Genomic DNA, 17,943 nt, shown 5'->3' on the forward strand with positions numbered 1-17,943 from the left:
GACTATAAGTCGCACCGGAGTATAAGTCGCACCAGCCACTTTATCCATCATAAAGAAAAATAAACCATAAATAAGTCGCACCGGAGTATAAGTCGCACCAGCCACTTTATCATATAAAGAAAAATAAACCAATAAATAAGTTGCACTGGACTATAAGTCCCATGGAATACAGGTAGTTACTTAACATGAAAAGTTCAGATGATAATATTTGTGACGGCTACCGTTTTTCAGATGCATATTTCACCAGTGTAACTTACAATCTGCAGAGTATGATTTTGTTTTGGTGGCATTTTTTCGGGCCTTCTCCGTTGTCTTGTTAAGTTATCAGTAACGTTGAAATTTTTATTTTCTAGGTAGTCAGAAGTCGCAGGAACAGTCACACAAGCCTTGAGTGCCCTCTCGTGAGCTGCATTTTACCTACAGATATGTTTGTATTTTGCGGACCACATTGCGAGCCGAAACCATGCAGCACCTACCTGCGCAGCTCATGACCACCCAGCGGTGTCGATCCGCTCCTTCCAAGTGCAGACGCTAATCCTCCGCCGTCGCTCAGTGCTCCCCTGCCGCTCTCAGCGTCCACTCTGCTCACACTGATATCCAAGGGTTGAAGCTGTTTTGTTAGCCGTCCCGAATAAACACCATGTTCGTCTGCTTCAAACGCTATTCACAATCTTCGACGCCAGCTCCTTCCAAGTGCACACGCTAATCCTCCACCGTCGCTCACCCGGTGCTCCCACGCAGCTCTCAGCGTCAACTTAAACACTCTGCTCACATTGATATCCAAGGGTTGAAGCTGTTCTGTTCGCCATGCCGGAGTAACAGCAAGCACCGTATTCGTCAGCTTCACACGCTGTGGGTGAGGTGAGAATACGCGTCCAACGTTCTGTTCTCTGATTGGTTTATCGCGACCAGCGTGACTTATAGGACGGCCGCCATACTACAGTGTCCATGATGCATTGCATTTCCTTTTCTGGTGGCCATTTTAAAACATAGATTGACTCTGTCACGTAAAATTGTTTTGTTACAGTAAATTAATTGAGATCCTACCGGTATATTTTTCATTTATAAGTCGCACCGGAGTATAGGTCGCACCCCCGGCCAAAACATGTAAAAAAGTGCGACTTATAGTCCGGAAAATACGATACTTTTCCTGGTAATATAGTTCCTCAGAGGAGGTGGGGCCAAATTGTGTAGGGACCTGTACACAACACAAACACAAACACATTTAATAGCATGAAATTCTAAAAACTTAAAAGTTTATATTTTTCTAAGATTGGACAGTGATGAAAAATCTGTGTTTTTTTTTGTTTTTTTTTTTGGTCCAATATTTTACGGCTTTTTGTACAATTGTTCGACTGGTTTCAGTACAGTTGTTCCTGCAAAGGACCATGTTGTAAAGCAATATTCTATATGTGACAAGATCATGCAGTGTAAGATTGGCCGCATCTATTGTAATAAACGGTCTTATCTGTTTAAAATTAGATAGATTGAACTTTATAGTGTTAGTTACCTTTTGATATGTTTTTGAATGTAAGATTTGGGTCTAGTACCACTCCAAGATATTTGAATTGGTTCACAAGCACCAGTTTTTCCCCAAGAAAACATGGGATCTGGCTAGATTGTTTGTTTGTTTTTTCTTTTTTTGTGTGAGCATCATACATAGTTTTTTTTTTTGGTGTTCAGCAGAAGACAATTTTTATGGAGCCATTTGTGTATTTTACATAGAGCATTTGTGAGGTCTACAGATATTTTGTCACTCTTTCCCTGGGTAAAGATTGCTGCGTCATCTGCATACATTTGCATGTTTAGTTCAGAGCACACATCGGGGAGATCATTTATATACAGAGAGAATAACAGAGGGGCTAATATTGAGCCTTGTGGAAGACCAACATAACTAGGGAGATAAGAGGATGTGGCACCATCCACAACAACACGCTGCTGTCTTTCTATTCGAGAGATAAGATTGAAACCATTGAATAGTATCCTCCGAAAAATTAAAATGTGAAAGTTTAGCTAAGAGAGCTTGATGGTTAACTGTGTGAAACGCTTTCTTTAAGTCTAAAAATACAGCTCCTACACAGGGGTTGTTATTTAGTAGATGTTTAATCTTAAGCTAAAAAAGCTATTTGCAGTCTGTGCTGTGATTAGCTCGAAACCCAAATTGCATTTCATGTAGTGTCGTGTGGCTTTTGTTAAGGTGTTCAATTAGCTGATTCGCTATCCATTTTTCAGCAACTTTAGATACTATTGGCAGGATACTAATTGTATAATAGTAGTATAGTTGTATCATAGTTGTAGCATGTGCCTATAGTTGTATAATAGTATAGTTGGCAGCCTGTGATTAAGGCCCGGATTTGTGGATCGGTGTCACATTGGCCTCCTTCCAAGATGATGGAAATTTCTTTTTTGTAATAGACTGATTAACTAAAAACATGATGGGCTGCACCAAGACATCAGAGTGGGCCTTTAAGAAGCTGGTGTCGTTGTTGACATCTTTTGCTTTGGAGCTTTTGAGTGCTGCAATAATCTTTGCTACTGCAGACCCTGTTATCATTTGCAACTGAAAAACCGGCTGATCCTCCTTTAATGGTTGATGCAAAATCTTGGGTGGTTTAAAAAGGTTTGAGATTTCATTTATACTATCTATAAAATAATTGTTAAAAGCACTTGCTGCCATCATCGGGTCCCTGATTGGGATGTTGTTTACAACCAATTCCAGGGTTCTATTTTCATGTTCTTTGTGTTTACCCAATAATTTATTTAGAATTTGCCATGTTTTTCATCCATTGTCCTTTGTGTTTCTATAATTGATACAAAAAATCTTGCTTTTGCTTTTCTAATAGTTTGTATAGCTTTTATTGCGCGCACGAGTGAAATTTTGTCTATCAATCGTCAGTCCAGATTTTATGTATTGTTTCAGTAGTACGTCTTTAATTTTAGCATGCGTCGGCAATTTTGGTCCAGCCAAGGTAGATGGTTTCGCTTTTTACCCCTCTTGCACCTCCTACTGACAAAATTTGACATCACCTCTGTAATTTTTGTGAGAAATAGATTGGCGGTAGTATGAATATATTTTGCACGCGAGATATCCTCCCAATTTACCATTTTAAAAGTGTTATTCAGGTTTTGAATTTGGTTTTTAGGTATGGTACTAAGGGGTAAGGTGGCCCCATGGGTTATTTAGGTTTCGCTGTTTATTATTAGGCTTTCTAGAGAAAAGAATTGCTTTGTGGTCTGATAAGCGGTCAGAAAATTGAACGTTTTCATGATTCTGTCCGGCATATTAGTAATAGCAGGTCTATTTTTGTCTCAGATTTACTGTTATTCTATGGCGTTAAAATTGTCTCATTAATATTTGTAAATGCATGCAGGGTGATCTACAAATAATCATTGATTTGCAAATGTGTTCAGATGTCCACAAATACAAATTTCATATTTGTAACTTGTAAATTGGTCTTTGTAAATAATGTTGTATTTGCAAATATAAAAGTTAATTTGTAAAAAAAAAAAAAAATTACATTTGTAAAACTGGAAATTGTATTTGTGAATTGAGTTTCAGCATTTGTGGATCTCCAATTACACGCATTCATCGCTTTCCTCTGTGACGTCATTTTGAGACATTCTATTCGCGAACACAGATCCACAAACAAATGTCGACTGATTCACAAATACACACACACACACACTGGATATCCACTAGATGGCAGTGTGGTTCCATTCATTGATGTGGCAAGCTGAAACTATATGCTCCCTGATGACTCTTTAATCATGATCGTTACTGAGTATTTAAAATGCTTATCGCAAAGCGTTCTTTTTTTTATGACATAATGCAAGTTTTATAAGTCAGCGGGCACTGATCTGTTTGTTACAGATACAAATCAGTTTCCTCGGATCCGCGGAGCCTTGCTGTTGCGACAGTTGTCGTAAAGCGGGACTGGTTGGTTGCTGCGGTGATGCTGTGTGGCTCCTGTGCGAAGCTTAGCTAAATGTAGCAACTTTTAGAACTTTCAAGTTTTTAAAAGAAGAATTTTGCAGCATGTCTGTGTCACGGAGCATGCACAGGCGCAATGCTGTTTAATACGCTTATTTGAACCACTGCGTTAAAGAGTATAACACTAACACCCCGCCCCCTTTCCCATGATAAATCCGCGGACACATAATTTAAAAAAAAATAATTCAGCTTGTCACATCAATGAATGGAACCACACTGCCATCTAGTGGATATCCAGTGTGCGTGTGTATTTGTGAATCAGTCGGCATTTGTTTGTGGATCTGTGTTTGCGAAAAGAATGTCTCAAAATGACGTCACAGAGGAAAGCGATGAATGCGTGTAATTGGAGATCCACAAATACTGAAACTCAATTCACAAATACAATTTCCAGTTTTACAAATGTAATTTTTTTTTTTTTTTTTTTACAAATTAAGTTTTATATTTGCAAATGCAACATTATTTGCAAAGACCAATTTACAAGTTACAAATATGAAATTTGCATTTGTGGATATCTCAACCCATTTGCAAATCAATGATTATTTGTAGATCACCCTGTGTGCATTTACAAATATTAATGAGACAATTTTAACTCCATATTATTCTGGTAGGTTTTTCAGTTAATTGTTGAAAGTTAAAATAATCCATAATTCGTTTAAGATTTTTACGAGCCCGTTTCTCGTCCCAATTCACATTAAAAACCCCTATTATGATAATCTCTTATTTTGATTACAAGAGGTCAGCATGTTTTTCAGTTGGTCATAAACTCCACTTTAGTCGAGGGGTGGCGATAGAGGCAAATTAGCAGAAACGGCATTTCATTTGATAGAGTAATTTCGACTCCGATAGAATCGAATGCAATGTCGTCAGGCCATTTTAATTTTCTGCATGTCAGTGTGTTCTTAACATAGAGCAGAACTCCCCCATCCTTGCCCCTCTCTCTCTGTCCTGCCTGAATACATGGTAGCCCGGCATTGTTACCATGGCTTCTGCTGATGTTTGTTTCAACCAAGATTCAGAGATACCTACTCAATCAATGTTAGATTCATAAAAAAAATATGTTCAAGCTGTTCCCGTTTATTACATATGCTTCTAGCATTCAAATGTCCACATAATAGTCCTTTAGGTTTGGAGTTGGGATCCCAGACTGTTTTGGAGTGGTTCAGCGTTTGAAAGATCCTGTATGAGCAGCGTTTTTTTTAATGGCAGGGTTTCTAGGTTTTACCTTTATTTGGACTTGTGAATGTGTGTCACTGTTGGCCACTGATGAAGCTCACTCACCTGCTAGACCCTGAGTTACAAGATGCACCGCTGGTGATGGTGGCTGCCCAACTGCCGGGCGTCCAGCCGCAGATGCGACCCCGTCATGCGCCACCTCTCCGCTGCTTGATGCTAGCGATGCTAGCTTTCCTGCTAGCGCTGATGATGATGCGGGCGCTCGACTACTAGGCGTCCAGCCGTAGGCACGACCCCATTGTGGGCTGCATCTCCGCTACTCGCTGCTGGCGTGTTAGCTCTCCTGCTAGCACTGCTGATGATGGGGGCCACTCAACTGCTGGGTGTCTAGCCGTAGGTGCGGCCACCTCTCTGCTGCTCGCTGCTGGCTGTGCTAGCTCTCCTGCTGGCGCCGCTGGTGATGGGGGCCGCTCGACTGCTGGGCATCGAGCCGTAGGCACGACCCTGTAGTGTGCCGCCTCTCCGCTGCTGGCGGTGCTAGCTCTCCTGCTGGACCCATTCGTGATAAAGGCCATTCGACTGCTAAGCCGAGTACTGTAGACTCGGCCCTCACCTGTCTGCTTCGAGCCACGCTGGTATACTCTGGCTGACAGGCTGCCGTCTCCATGTTGTTGATAGGGCTGGGCCACTGGTGTATATCCATGTTGTTAACAGGGCCGGGACATTGGTGTATGTCTCCAGACTGCAGCAGAAACATAGCCTTCAGGAGTGCATAGCTTTGATGTGATTTGCATTTAATTTTAGGGCCCTTAGTAGCCCGGTTGGAAGAGTGCATAATTACATTTCATAATTAAAATTAAAATTCTGATGTAAGCACAATATTTAACTTAACAGGATATACATGGCATTTTAACAAACACTGTGCTACTACAAACATTTTAAAAAGGTCATGTAAGTCATGTAAGAATGTGCAGAATGCCAAAGAAGAGACTAAAAGGTGTTTAATAATAATTAATTCACTTTCTGTGGCTGCTTATTTCAATTAAGGGTCACGGGGGGCTGGAGCCTGTCCCAGCAGTCACTGTGTGAGAGGCTGGGTCCACCCTGGACACGATGCCAGTCTACCACAGGGCCACATATACACAGACAAACACATTCATGCTCTCATTTATGGTTAGTTTTGGAGTCACCAGTTCATCAAACCTGCATGTCTTTAGAAGTGGGCAGAAGCCAGAGCACCAGGAGGGAACCCACACAAACACAGGGAGAACTTACAAACTCCACACAGAAATGCCTATGTGGCCCTGGCCTCTGCCACGATCCTTGTGTCTCTCCTCTGGTGTCTGTCTCCTTCTGGTGCCCTCTGTGCTCTTTGGCCCCCTCTGGTGTCCTTCTGTGTAGTTGCACTATTCTCTCTGGTCCCTACACACTTTTTTCACAAATTAGTATACAGTGCATCCAGAAAGTATTGACAGCACTTCACTTTTTCCACATTTTATGTTGCAGCCTTATTCCAAAATGGAATCAATTTTTTCCCTCAAAATTCCACTCACAGCACCCCTCAATGACAACATGATTTTTTGCAAATTGTTTATATAAAAAAAAAAAAAAAAAAAAAATCACATATACGCAGTGGTGGACACAGTTCCGATAATCCGATAACCGATAATTATCGAAGATAATGTTTTCATTATCGGATTATCTTTTTAGATAACTTTAAAAAACATTATTGGACTAGTTATCTTGCGATAAATTTTTGTCCAATAATTTTTAGACCGATAACATGGTAAGTAAAGCTGAGCAGCTAGAAATATTTATAAAACTTAAAATCAGTTGAGCAGTTACCTGTTAAATGCTTCATAGCTGATGTGTAGTTCTACCCTCTGCAAAACAGAGAAGAGCTGCTTTAAGAAGAAACCGCTCTATCCTTTGCAAGCAAAGGAGAACTGGTCCCCCAAAAAATAAACCCTCATTTCTTTTAACCCCTTACTGATACACGGGCAATATCACCCAAGTCATCCAGAGGCATACATTTTTAAGTTATGGTTCAACTTTTAACCAAACTGTCGGACAAGTTATTTAAATTAATGTCATGTCTGAAGTTTTATAAAGTGAAAATATCAGATATATGTTTTAGTTTTAAAGTAATGCACTAATTTTTAAGGTTTAGTGTGGATATATGCTGTGCCCAGCAGTGCATTATGAGTAGGATAGGGTAATCTCAGTACTTCACGACACGAGAAATGCATTTGAAACACTCTGATCAGGCTCTACGGACAACAGCATTAAACTGTAGTGCCTAAAACTCTCGTGAATATATTCTCTGGGTTTATAGACATTGTTATTGTGTCTGCGTTTATTAAATTCCACGCATCTTAAATGTAGCAGACACAGATGATCTGGAATTTTGTTTTGGCAAGTTTTCAAGGTCTCTACTGCCATCTACTGGCCAGTAGTGTTCATTCACCCTATTGACGTATCCCATAATGCCTTGCGTGGCAGAGAGTCGCTGCAGTAAAACAATATAGAGAATCAACACGATGACAGTTGTAAATTAATAGTATACTACAAAAATGTATTTTTTATGCTTTTTGTCATGTTAATAAGAGACTGCATGCATGATACCCTGAAAACTTGCTAAAACAATTATAACAAATAATCTGTGTCTGTTACGTTTAATCTGCGTGGAATTTAGTTAAAAACACAAACGAATTTCAGACATATTATATATTAGTCTGGAACAAAGAGGATAAACAGTGTTGTAAAGAACAAGAATCAAGATGTTAAAGAGCAAACTTCACTGTCCTCCAGAACGACATGATCAGGAAGCGATTGTAGCCCACAGCAGCTCCCATTGAAAATAACGGAGAGACAGCCTGTGATTCTCGCATGTTTACTTAAAATAAACAATAACAAGAAACCCAGAGAATATATTCATGAGTTTTAGGCACAATATAAAAATAGTTTTATCTTGCGATGTTAATGGTGTTGTCTGTGTGCAGCAGTTAAAGTGCAGCGTGATCAGAGCATCTCAATGCAGTTCTCAATGTTACTGAGATCTCGCAGCGTGGCAACCTCTTCGACGTTTTGTGGGATTTGAAACGTCAATAGGGCAAATAGCCAACATTTATGTGTCAAGACAATATTGAGTGCACGTTTTACAATATAATAAAAGTGTGCACAACATCATAAAACGTGCACACAATATAATAAAATGAGCGCTCATTCTCTCCTCATGCAAAACATTTTGTGATGACACTTCCAGGGCTCTGTAAAAATGCCTGTTTTTACAAATAAAAAAATTTAATATTTTACAAAAGCACATTTATCTGTAAACACCAACACACGACACATGTCACATGAACGTGTTGGTTTACATAATGAATGACTGAACCAATCAGTGTTTAGCAGAGGCACATTTTACCCAGAATCCTTTGCGATCTGTCTGTGTTTGCTACAAAACCTCAGAATTAGTGCATTATTCAACATTAAAATATATATGTTATATTTTAACTTTGTATAAATGAAATGTACAAATCAGTATTAATGTTATTTATAAATCAAAACCATAAGTCAGTACTGCTTTATTTTCCAAGACGTCTGCCTGACTGGAGCATTCTGATTGGGTAGAGAACTGGGCTTCTCAGTTGCTTCAGGGGGCAAGATGTTCAAGACAGAAGTGTGGGCTCATTGTTTGGGTCTGTTGTCGCTTTTGATGCTACCAGAAGCGATCGTGGTGTTAAAACTCAAATTCAGTTTGTTAGTAGTTGTAAATGTACTAGAGACAATACTGGAATTTATCGGTTATCAGTTATCTGTAAGTTCTGATACATTTTTTGCGTGGTTTATTGTTTTATCTTTATCAAAGATAACTTTTCAGTTATCTGATTATCTGTTATCGAAGTTAATTTTTTGGTTATCTGTGCCCACCACTGCATATACGTAAGTATAAGTATTCACACCCTCAATACTTTATTGAATAGAATAGAAGCTTTGTCATTGTAGTTATACGAGATTAGGGGTGCTATTCCGCAACAGAGTTTGAGAATAAGACAAGATAAGAAGCCATCACCTATGACTCGTAAATAATTAACTTAGCAGACCGAGTGAAAAATGTGAGTTATAATAAGTGAAGATATGTACAAGCTATTTAAAACAAATATACATTCTAGATAAGGCACAGAGAATGAATGAATGAATTTATTTATCCGGCACACAGATGAGCAACAACAAAGACAATAACAAATCATAAAAGGAACAATGTACAGAGAACCCGTGTAGCCGAAAGGGTGAAGGCAGAAGCAAGGCAGAGAAATTAGATTGCAAGATTAGGATAGACCGCTATGTCCCTTTAACTAAGGAGTGGCTTCCATCTGGCCACTCTACCATACAGGCCTGATTGGTGGATTGCTGCAGAGATTGTTGTCCTCCAAGAAGATTTTCCACTTTCCACAGAGGAATGCTGGAGCTCTGACAGAGTGACCATCGGGTTCTTGGTCACTTCCCTGAGGCCCTTTTCCCTCAATCGCTCAGTTTAGACAGGTGGCCAGCTCTAGGTAGAGTCCTGTTGGAGCCGGACAATCCTGGTGGATCTGGACAATCTTGTCCCAGAGGTCTACAGACAATTCCTTTGACTTCATGCTTGGTTTGTGCTCTGACATGCATTGTCAACTGTGGGACCTTATATATAAACAGGTGTGTGTCTTTCAAAATCATGTCCAATCAACTGAATTTACCCCAGGTAGTCTTCAGTTAAGCTGTGGAAACATCTCAAGGATGATCAGTGGAAACAGGATGCACCTGAGCTCAATTTTGAGCATCATGGCTGTGAATATTTATGTACATGAAAATTCAGTAAGGTATATCTTCTATTATACATTCCAAAATCTAAGGTGGAACTCTACTAGTGTATACTAAGGTACTCCTAAATATTAAAAAAAAAAAAAGAAAAAGATAAAAAAGCGAAAAAGAGAGAAAAGATTTTAGTTTTTTTATTTCTAATGATTTTGCAGAAATCTAAAAAAAATGAATACATTGCCATTATGGGGTATTGTGTGTCAAATTTTAAAGAAAGGGAGCTGACCCAAAAGGCGAAACTCTCGATCTACTGGTTAATCTTCGTTCCTACTCTCACCTATGGTCATGAGTGTTGAGTCATGACCAAAAGAACTAGATTGTGGGTACAAGCGGCCGAAATGGGGTTCCTCAGGAGGGTGGCTGGTGTCTCCCTTAGAATTAGGTGAGAAGTTCGGTCATCCATGGGGAGCTCGGAGTAGAGTTGCTGCTCCTTCGTGTTGAAAGGAGCCAGCTGAGGTGGTTTGGGCATCTGGTAAGGATGCCTCCTGGGCACCTCCCAAGGGAGGTGTTCCAGGCACGTCCATCTGGGAGGAGTCCCCAGGGAAGACTCAGGACTAGGTGTAGAGATTATATCTCCACATTGGCCTGGGAACACCTTGGGATCCCCTAGTCAGAGGTGGTCAATGTGGGACAGGAAAGGGAAGTCTGGGGTCCCCTGCTGGAGCTGTTGCCCCCGTGACCCAAACCCGGAAAAGCGGTTGAAGATGAGATGAGACGAAACAAAGAATTTCACCTATTTTGGAAAAAGGTTCAACTCTCAACCTTTATTTCTAAAACACGTTTAAAACGACAACAGTCAACCACAGTGCTGTATATAATAAAAAAAGGGCACCAAGTTACCCCCAATTGTAAATAAATAAAATAAAAATAACAATAAAATTACAACAGGCAATAAAACAAAAGACAAAGTTAAATAAAGAGTAAAAAGTAGTACGAAATAATTTATATTATTTATATTAATTTATTTCAATTACATAGCACCAAATCACAACAAAGCTGCCTCAAGGCGCATCACATAAGTAAGGTCTAACCTTACCAACCCCTAGAGCAACCACACAGGGAGTAGCGGTAAGAAAAACTCCCTCTGATATTGAGGAAGAAACCTCAAGCAGACCAGACTCAAAGGGGTGACTCTCTACTTGGGCCATGCTACCGACACACTAGACAAATATACACGAAACTTTGGGAGTCCATGCTGGTGTCCAGGACCGGCGGCCTGCAGAAGAAGACTCCCACCTCTGGATGGAGCCGCACCTCAAACAGAGAGAAAAAAAATGGAAGCAAGGGGCAGAAAGACAAATAACCAACAGGAAATACAGAAGAAACACTAAAGTCCTTAAAATTGTCGGAAGGGGAAGATCGGGTCCGATATCGGCCTAGTTATTTTGCCGCATGAACCAGGCTTAAGGTGAAATAGAGATCTAATCACTCATTTAGGAAACACCAGAGAAAAGAAATAGGATTTTAAAGAGGACTTAAAAATCTCTGGGGACAGGGATGATCTAATATTAAAGAAGAGACTATTTCAGAGCCTGGGGGCAGCTGCTGCAAAGGCTCTGTCACCTCTTGTCTTTAATCTGGTTATAGGCACCTCCAGCAACAGTTGGACAGAAGACCTTAAGGCTCTGGTTGGGGTGTAAGGAAAAAAAGCTCTGAAAGATACACTGCGGCCAGGCCATTGATGGCTTTATAGACAATTAAAAGAAGTTTAAAATCAATGCGGTAATGGACTGGAAGCCAGTGGAGAGTAGCCAAGACCGCCGTAATGTGGTCAAACTTTTTCTTTCCCAAAAGAAGATGAGCAGCAGCGTTCTGAATAAGCTCAAGGTGGTTTAGAGAGGTTTCATCAAGCCAATGTGCAGAGAGTTACAGTAATCTAGTGTACTTATGATGAAGATATGGATAACTTTATCAAGGTCAGTCCTAGAGAAATATGGCTTGGACTTGGCTTAAAGACGGAGTTGGAAGAAACTTGTTTTAACAACAGCACTGATCTGCTTATCAAATTCAAAATGGCTGTCAAAAATCACCCCAAGGTTCCTCATACAGGGATGAATGTCAGAACCCAGTGGACCCAGGACACCAGCAAAGCAGGCTGTGGATGTGCTCCCCCCAAACAGGATAACCTCAGTCTTGGATTCATTAACATTTAATAGATTAGCACTCATCCAAGATCTGACCTCACTCAAACAATCCAATAAAGGCTGCATTGAGTCATTGCATAATGACCTTAGTGACTGGAAAATCAGGACATCATCGGCAAAGCAATGTAATGAATCTTGGTATTTTTGAAAGATACCAATGATGAGAGGCATCATGTACAAAAGGAAAAGAATAGGACCTAGAATGGAGCCTTGAGGGACTCCACAGGTCAGTGGGGCCATATCTGAAGAAAAGTGGCCCAGCTGCACAGAAAAGCTATGCTTTGTGAGGTAAGAACTGAACCAGGCGAGAGCAGAGTCTGTAATGTCCACACAGTGCTCGAGACGATGCAGCAGAATCGCGTGGTCCACTGTGTAAAGGCAGCTGACAAGTCTAAAAGCATCAGGATGGCAGGACTACGTGAGTCAGCAGCTAAAATCAAATCATTGAAAAGTCTCAGTAGAGCAGTATTGGTGCTATGTCTGGGTTTGAAGCCAGACTGAAACTTTTCTTAAATGTCATGCTGAGTTAAAAATGACTGCAACTGGATGTAGACCGCTCTCTCTTACACTTCGGATAAAAAGGGGAGTTGAGATATGGGCCTAAAATTTGAAAGGATGGAAGGATCACCATTTTTCTTTTTAATTAAAGGTTTCACCACAGCATGTTTAAAAGCTAAGGGCACACAGCCAGAGCTGAGGCTTGTGTTAACCAGCAACAAAATTGTGGCTCCCACTGAAACAAAAACTTCTGAGGAGGAATGATGTATAAAGAACAATTTGTAGGATGCAGATGATTGACTACATCAGAAATTTTGGAGATGGACAAAGGCTTAAAATGATTGAGGGCAGCAGAGCCCAGAGAAAAATCTGAGTCTGTGATGGGTCTAACGACTGAATGAGCTGGTCTACTAAGGGCAGACATGTTTGTGATTTAAAAAAAAAAAGAAAAGGTAAAACATTGTTTCAGAGTGCAGGCATTGGCACAAGAGGGGAGACATCACTGGGATTAATAAGAGAGTTCAAGACGTTGAACAGGACCTGAGGCTTATGGCAATTATTTCTAACTAAAGTAGAGAAATAGGTTATTTTAGCAGCTTTGATAGCTGTCTGATAAGCAAACATACAGCCATGAAGAATTTGTCGAGATACAATGAGATGATCTTTTTTCCATTTTCTCTCAGCGCGTCTACATGCGCGTCTGAGGGTGCGTGTTGACTCGTTTAAGCATGGCTGTGAGCGTGGTTTAGAGCTCCTTAACCTAAGAGGACCGACACCGTCCGAGATCTCCGTGTATGTGGAGTTAAAGACAGACAATATCTCATCAGCACTGAGACCACATTTTCCATCAAGTGTACACAAAAAATGAATCATTAAAAACAGCAGAAAACTGTGTGCCAGTCGAAGGGTTAATAGTGCACCGGTGGCACTCAGAGGCAGGTGGTTTATCCGCAAAACAGGGAAGCATCAAAGTGAACAGCACAGGTACATGGTCAGATATTCTCCTGTCTACCAGGACATACACTCAACAAAAATATAAACGCAACACTTTTGGTTTTGCTCCCATTTTGTATGAGATGAACTCAAAGATCTAAAACTTTTTCCACATACACAATATCACCATTTCCCTCAAATATTGTTCACAAACCAGTCTAAATCTGTGATAGTGAGCACTTCTCCTTTGCTGAGATAATCCATCCCACCTCACAAGTGTGCCATATCAAGATGCTGATTAGACACCATGATTAGTGCACAGGTGTGCCTTAGACTGCCCACAATAAAAGGCCACTCTGAAAGGTGCAGTTTTGTTTTACTGGGGGGGGGATACCAGTCAGTATCTGGTTAGACCACCATTTGCCTCATGCAGTGCAACACATCTCCTTCGCATAGAGTTGATCAGGTTGTCAATTGTTGCCTGTGAAATGTTGGTCCACTCCTCTTCAATGGCTGTGCGAAGTTGCTGGATATTGGTAGGAACTGGTACACGCTGTCGTATACGCCGGTCCAGAGCATCCCAAACATGCTCAATGGGTGACATGTCCGGTGAGTATGCTGGCCATGCAAGAACTGGGACATTTTCAGCTTCCAAGAATTGTGTACAGATCCTTGCAACATGGGGCTGTGCATTATCCTGCTGCAACATGAGGTGATGTTCTTGGATGTATGGCACAACAATGGGCCTCAGGATCTTGTCACAGTATCTCTGTGCATTCAAAATGCCATCAATAAAATGCACCTGTGTTCTTCGTCCATAACAGACACCTGCCCATACCATAACCCCACCGCCGCCATGGGCCACTCGATCCATATATATATATATATATATATATATATATATATATATATATATATATATATATAGTCATTTATAAAGTCCTTATTATATTTTGGTGGATGATAAACAAAGGCGCAAAGGATGGGAAATGGCAGATTCCGTTCAAAAAGCTGCAGCTGATTCTCTGAATCTTCTGATTATATTATGGACTCTAGATGATGGAATCCCTAAATTCCTTGCAATTGAACATTGTTCTTAAACTGCTGGACTATTTTTTCACGCAGTTGTTCACAAAGTGGTGATCCTTGCCCCATCTTTGCTTGTGAACGGCTGGGCCTATTGGGGATGCTCCTTTTATACCCAATCATGACACTCACAATTAGTGTCCTCAGTTCCCAAATGCTTATTGAGTGTTGTTAGAAGGAAAGGTGATGTAACACAGTTTTAAGCATACCTTGTCTTTGTGTTGTATTCAGTTGAATATAGGTTGAAGAAGATTTGCAAATCATTGTATTCTGTTTTTATTTACATTTCACACAACGTCCCAACTTCAATGGAATTGGGGTTGTACACACTATTCCTGACCCAGCATTTTTCAAATCAAAGCTCAAGACTTATTTATTTAAAGTGGTCTGTAATACCTCGTGGTGCTGTGACATGTTTTGTTTTTATGTTCTGTTTTAACTCTGTTGTGTGTTTATTTTTGTGAATTCTTGACCTTTGATTTTACTGTAAAGCACTTTGGACACCGTCTGACTGCTGTAAAGGGCTTTAAAAATCAATGTTGATTGATTGATTGTTGAATTGTGTGTTCCATCTTTCAATTCATGCAAATATCATGATTGCACTCAAACATTCATCCAAATCTATTGCATTCATTCATTCATTGATTCTATTCTCGTCTTTTCGAATTGAGGCTTGGCGGGGGAGAGGGGGTTGCTGGAGCCATTCTCAGTGGTCCATACATCTGTCATGAGCTATTGTACATCTTTAGTCATTTTGTGGTGGGTGAGTCCAGCAGTGAATCATTTGTAGTCAAGCACACAAATAATCATTGTCCTTCATGTGACTGCAAGAGTATGTGTTCTAAAGAATGTTTGTGATGTTATGATTAAAGGCATATGCAGAAAGTTTTTTTTACTACAACTCCATGAATTGTATTCCACTGGTTAGCATGTGTTATACATAATTGTCTTTTCTTTGTTTTTTCTAGTCTACTTCAACGGAGTGCGTCTCCACGTGGAATCCCCGCAGCCTTTGGTGTCGGCCACCAGAGGGAGCAGCGTCATCCTTCCCTGTCAGTACCACTATGAGCCTGAGCTCACCGCCCCGCGCAGGACCCGTGTCAAATGGTCCTGGTTGCCTGCCAACAGCATCAGTGCACCTGCTTCCCCTGCAGCATTCACCCGGGAGACTGAGGTTATGGTTGCCATGGGCAATCGTCACCGCAGCTACGGCAGCTTCCGAGGACGTGTTCGCCTGCGTCGCTCAGCTCCAGGAGACATGTCCCTCGTGATCAATGAGCTGCAACTCAATGACATAGGGCAGTACCGCTGTGAGGTGATTGATGGCCTGGAGGATGAGAGCGTGACGGTGGAGCTGGAGCTGAGGGGTGAGCAGGGTGCACCGCTGGGAGAGAAAGTTTTAAAGCTTAATATACATATACTTTGCTCACTTTCAGGATCAATTAGGTCAGGTTTGGTAGCATTACACACAACAGTGTGCTGGATCATGCTTGGGGAAATGCGTAATGTGGCTGTAGTGCTGGTAGCTGATGCTCCATCAGAATGTTATGTAATGGGCCTGATGCAGGTCTCCATGTACTAGTTGGAGTAAGTGAGCAACAACTACCCAAAGCTTTTCCTGTTGGAAGTTGATTACTTTTTTAAATTGCTTATCAATGCAACACACATTTGATGGTTCTGCTATAAATTGCCAGTTGCATTTGCTTGAATCTCATATGTTGCTGGATGGATCTACATGGGATCTGATGCAACAGGTTTCTCCTAGAATCACATGCAGATATATGCAGAATCATGAAACACACGAAAATATACAGTTTGGCTGCGTAAACGCAAACTCATTCGTGTACAGGGCTGAAGCAGAGACACGGGGGAGTCGATTGTTTTTTCTTTATGGTCAGACTGAAGATTATTTCCGGGATAGTTTTTAAGACTTTTATGACACTTTCACGGGCTGTCTGTCAATATTGGAAGTACACTCAACAAAAATATAAACGCAACACTTTTGGTTTTGCTCCCATTTTGTATGAGATGAACTCAAAGATCTAAAACTTTTTCCACATACACAATATCACCATTTCCCTCAAATATTGTTCACAAACCAGTCTAAATCTGTGATAGTGAGCACTTGTCCTTTGCTGAGATAATCCATCCCACCTCACAGGTGTGCCATATCAAGATGCTGATTAGACACCATGATTAGTGCACAGGTGTGCCTTAGACTGCCCACAATAAAAGGCCACTCTGAAAGGTGCAGTTTTGTTTATTGGGGGGGGGATACCAGTCAGTATCTGGTGTGACCACCATTTGCCTCATGCAGTGCAACACATCTCCTTCGCATAGAGTTGAAGAGAACACCTCTCCAACATGCCAAATGCCAGCGAATGTGAGCATTTGCCCACTCAAGTCGGTTACAACGACGAACTGGAGTCAGGTCGAGACCCCGATGAGGATGACGAGCATGCAGATGAGCTTCCCTGAGACGGTTTCTGACAGTTTGTGCAGAAATTCTTTGGTTATGCAAACCGATTGTTTCAGCAGCTGTCCGAGTGGCTGGTCTCAGACGATCTTGGAGGTGAACATGCTGGATGTGGTGGTCCTGGGCTGGTGTGGTTACACGTGGTCTGCGGTTGTGAGGCTGGTTGGATGTACTGCCAAATTCTCTGAAACGCCTTTGGAGACGGCTTATGGTAGAGAAATGAACATTCAATACACGAGCAACAGCTCTGGTTGACATTCCTGCTGTCAGCATGCCAATTGCACGCTCCCTCAAATCTTGTGACATCTGTGGCATTGTGCTGTGTGATAAAACTGCACCTTTCAGAGTGGCCTTTTATTGTGGGCAGTCTAAGGCACACCTGTGCACTAATCATGGTGTCTAATCAGCATCTTGATATGGCACACCTGTGAGGTGGGATGGATTATCTCAGCAAAGGAGAAGTGCTCACTATCACAGATTTAGACTGGTTTGTGAACAATATTTGAGGGAAATGGTGATATTGTGTATGTGGAAAAAGTTTTAGATCTTTGAGTTCATCTCATACAAAATGGGAGCAAAACCAAAAGTGTTGCGTTTATATTTTTGTTGAGTATATAATTCCTTGTGTATTTCGCAACGGTGATTAGTACTTTTCACGTTTATATGCAGACAAATTGACAAGAGACTCAATCTGTGCACACACTGGCTGTGATTATCAATCTACTTAAGATCATACGACAAAACTCTGAAAAGCTCTGACAGCCAGTTGTGGTCCATGGTATTTG

General features: G+C 41.0%; 1 protein-coding gene across 1 annotated transcript in view; it reads left to right on the forward strand.

Annotated features, from left to right (window-relative positions):
• Positions 1-17,943, forward strand: part of hapln3 (hyaluronan and proteoglycan link protein 3) — an 83,215-nt gene that overhangs the window by 52,994 nt on the left and 12,278 nt on the right. Inside the window, exon 3 of the mRNA XM_034175923.1 lies at positions 15,651-16,049. Coding sequence (XP_034031814.1) covers positions 15,651-16,049 — 399 coding nt within the window. The remainder of the gene's footprint in view (positions 1-15,650; positions 16,050-17,943) is intronic.

This window comes from Thalassophryne amazonica, chromosome 8, assembly GCF_902500255.1.
Source record: "Thalassophryne amazonica chromosome 8, fThaAma1.1, whole genome shotgun sequence".
Classification (NCBI taxonomy): domain Eukaryota; kingdom Metazoa; phylum Chordata; class Actinopteri; order Batrachoidiformes; family Batrachoididae; genus Thalassophryne; species Thalassophryne amazonica.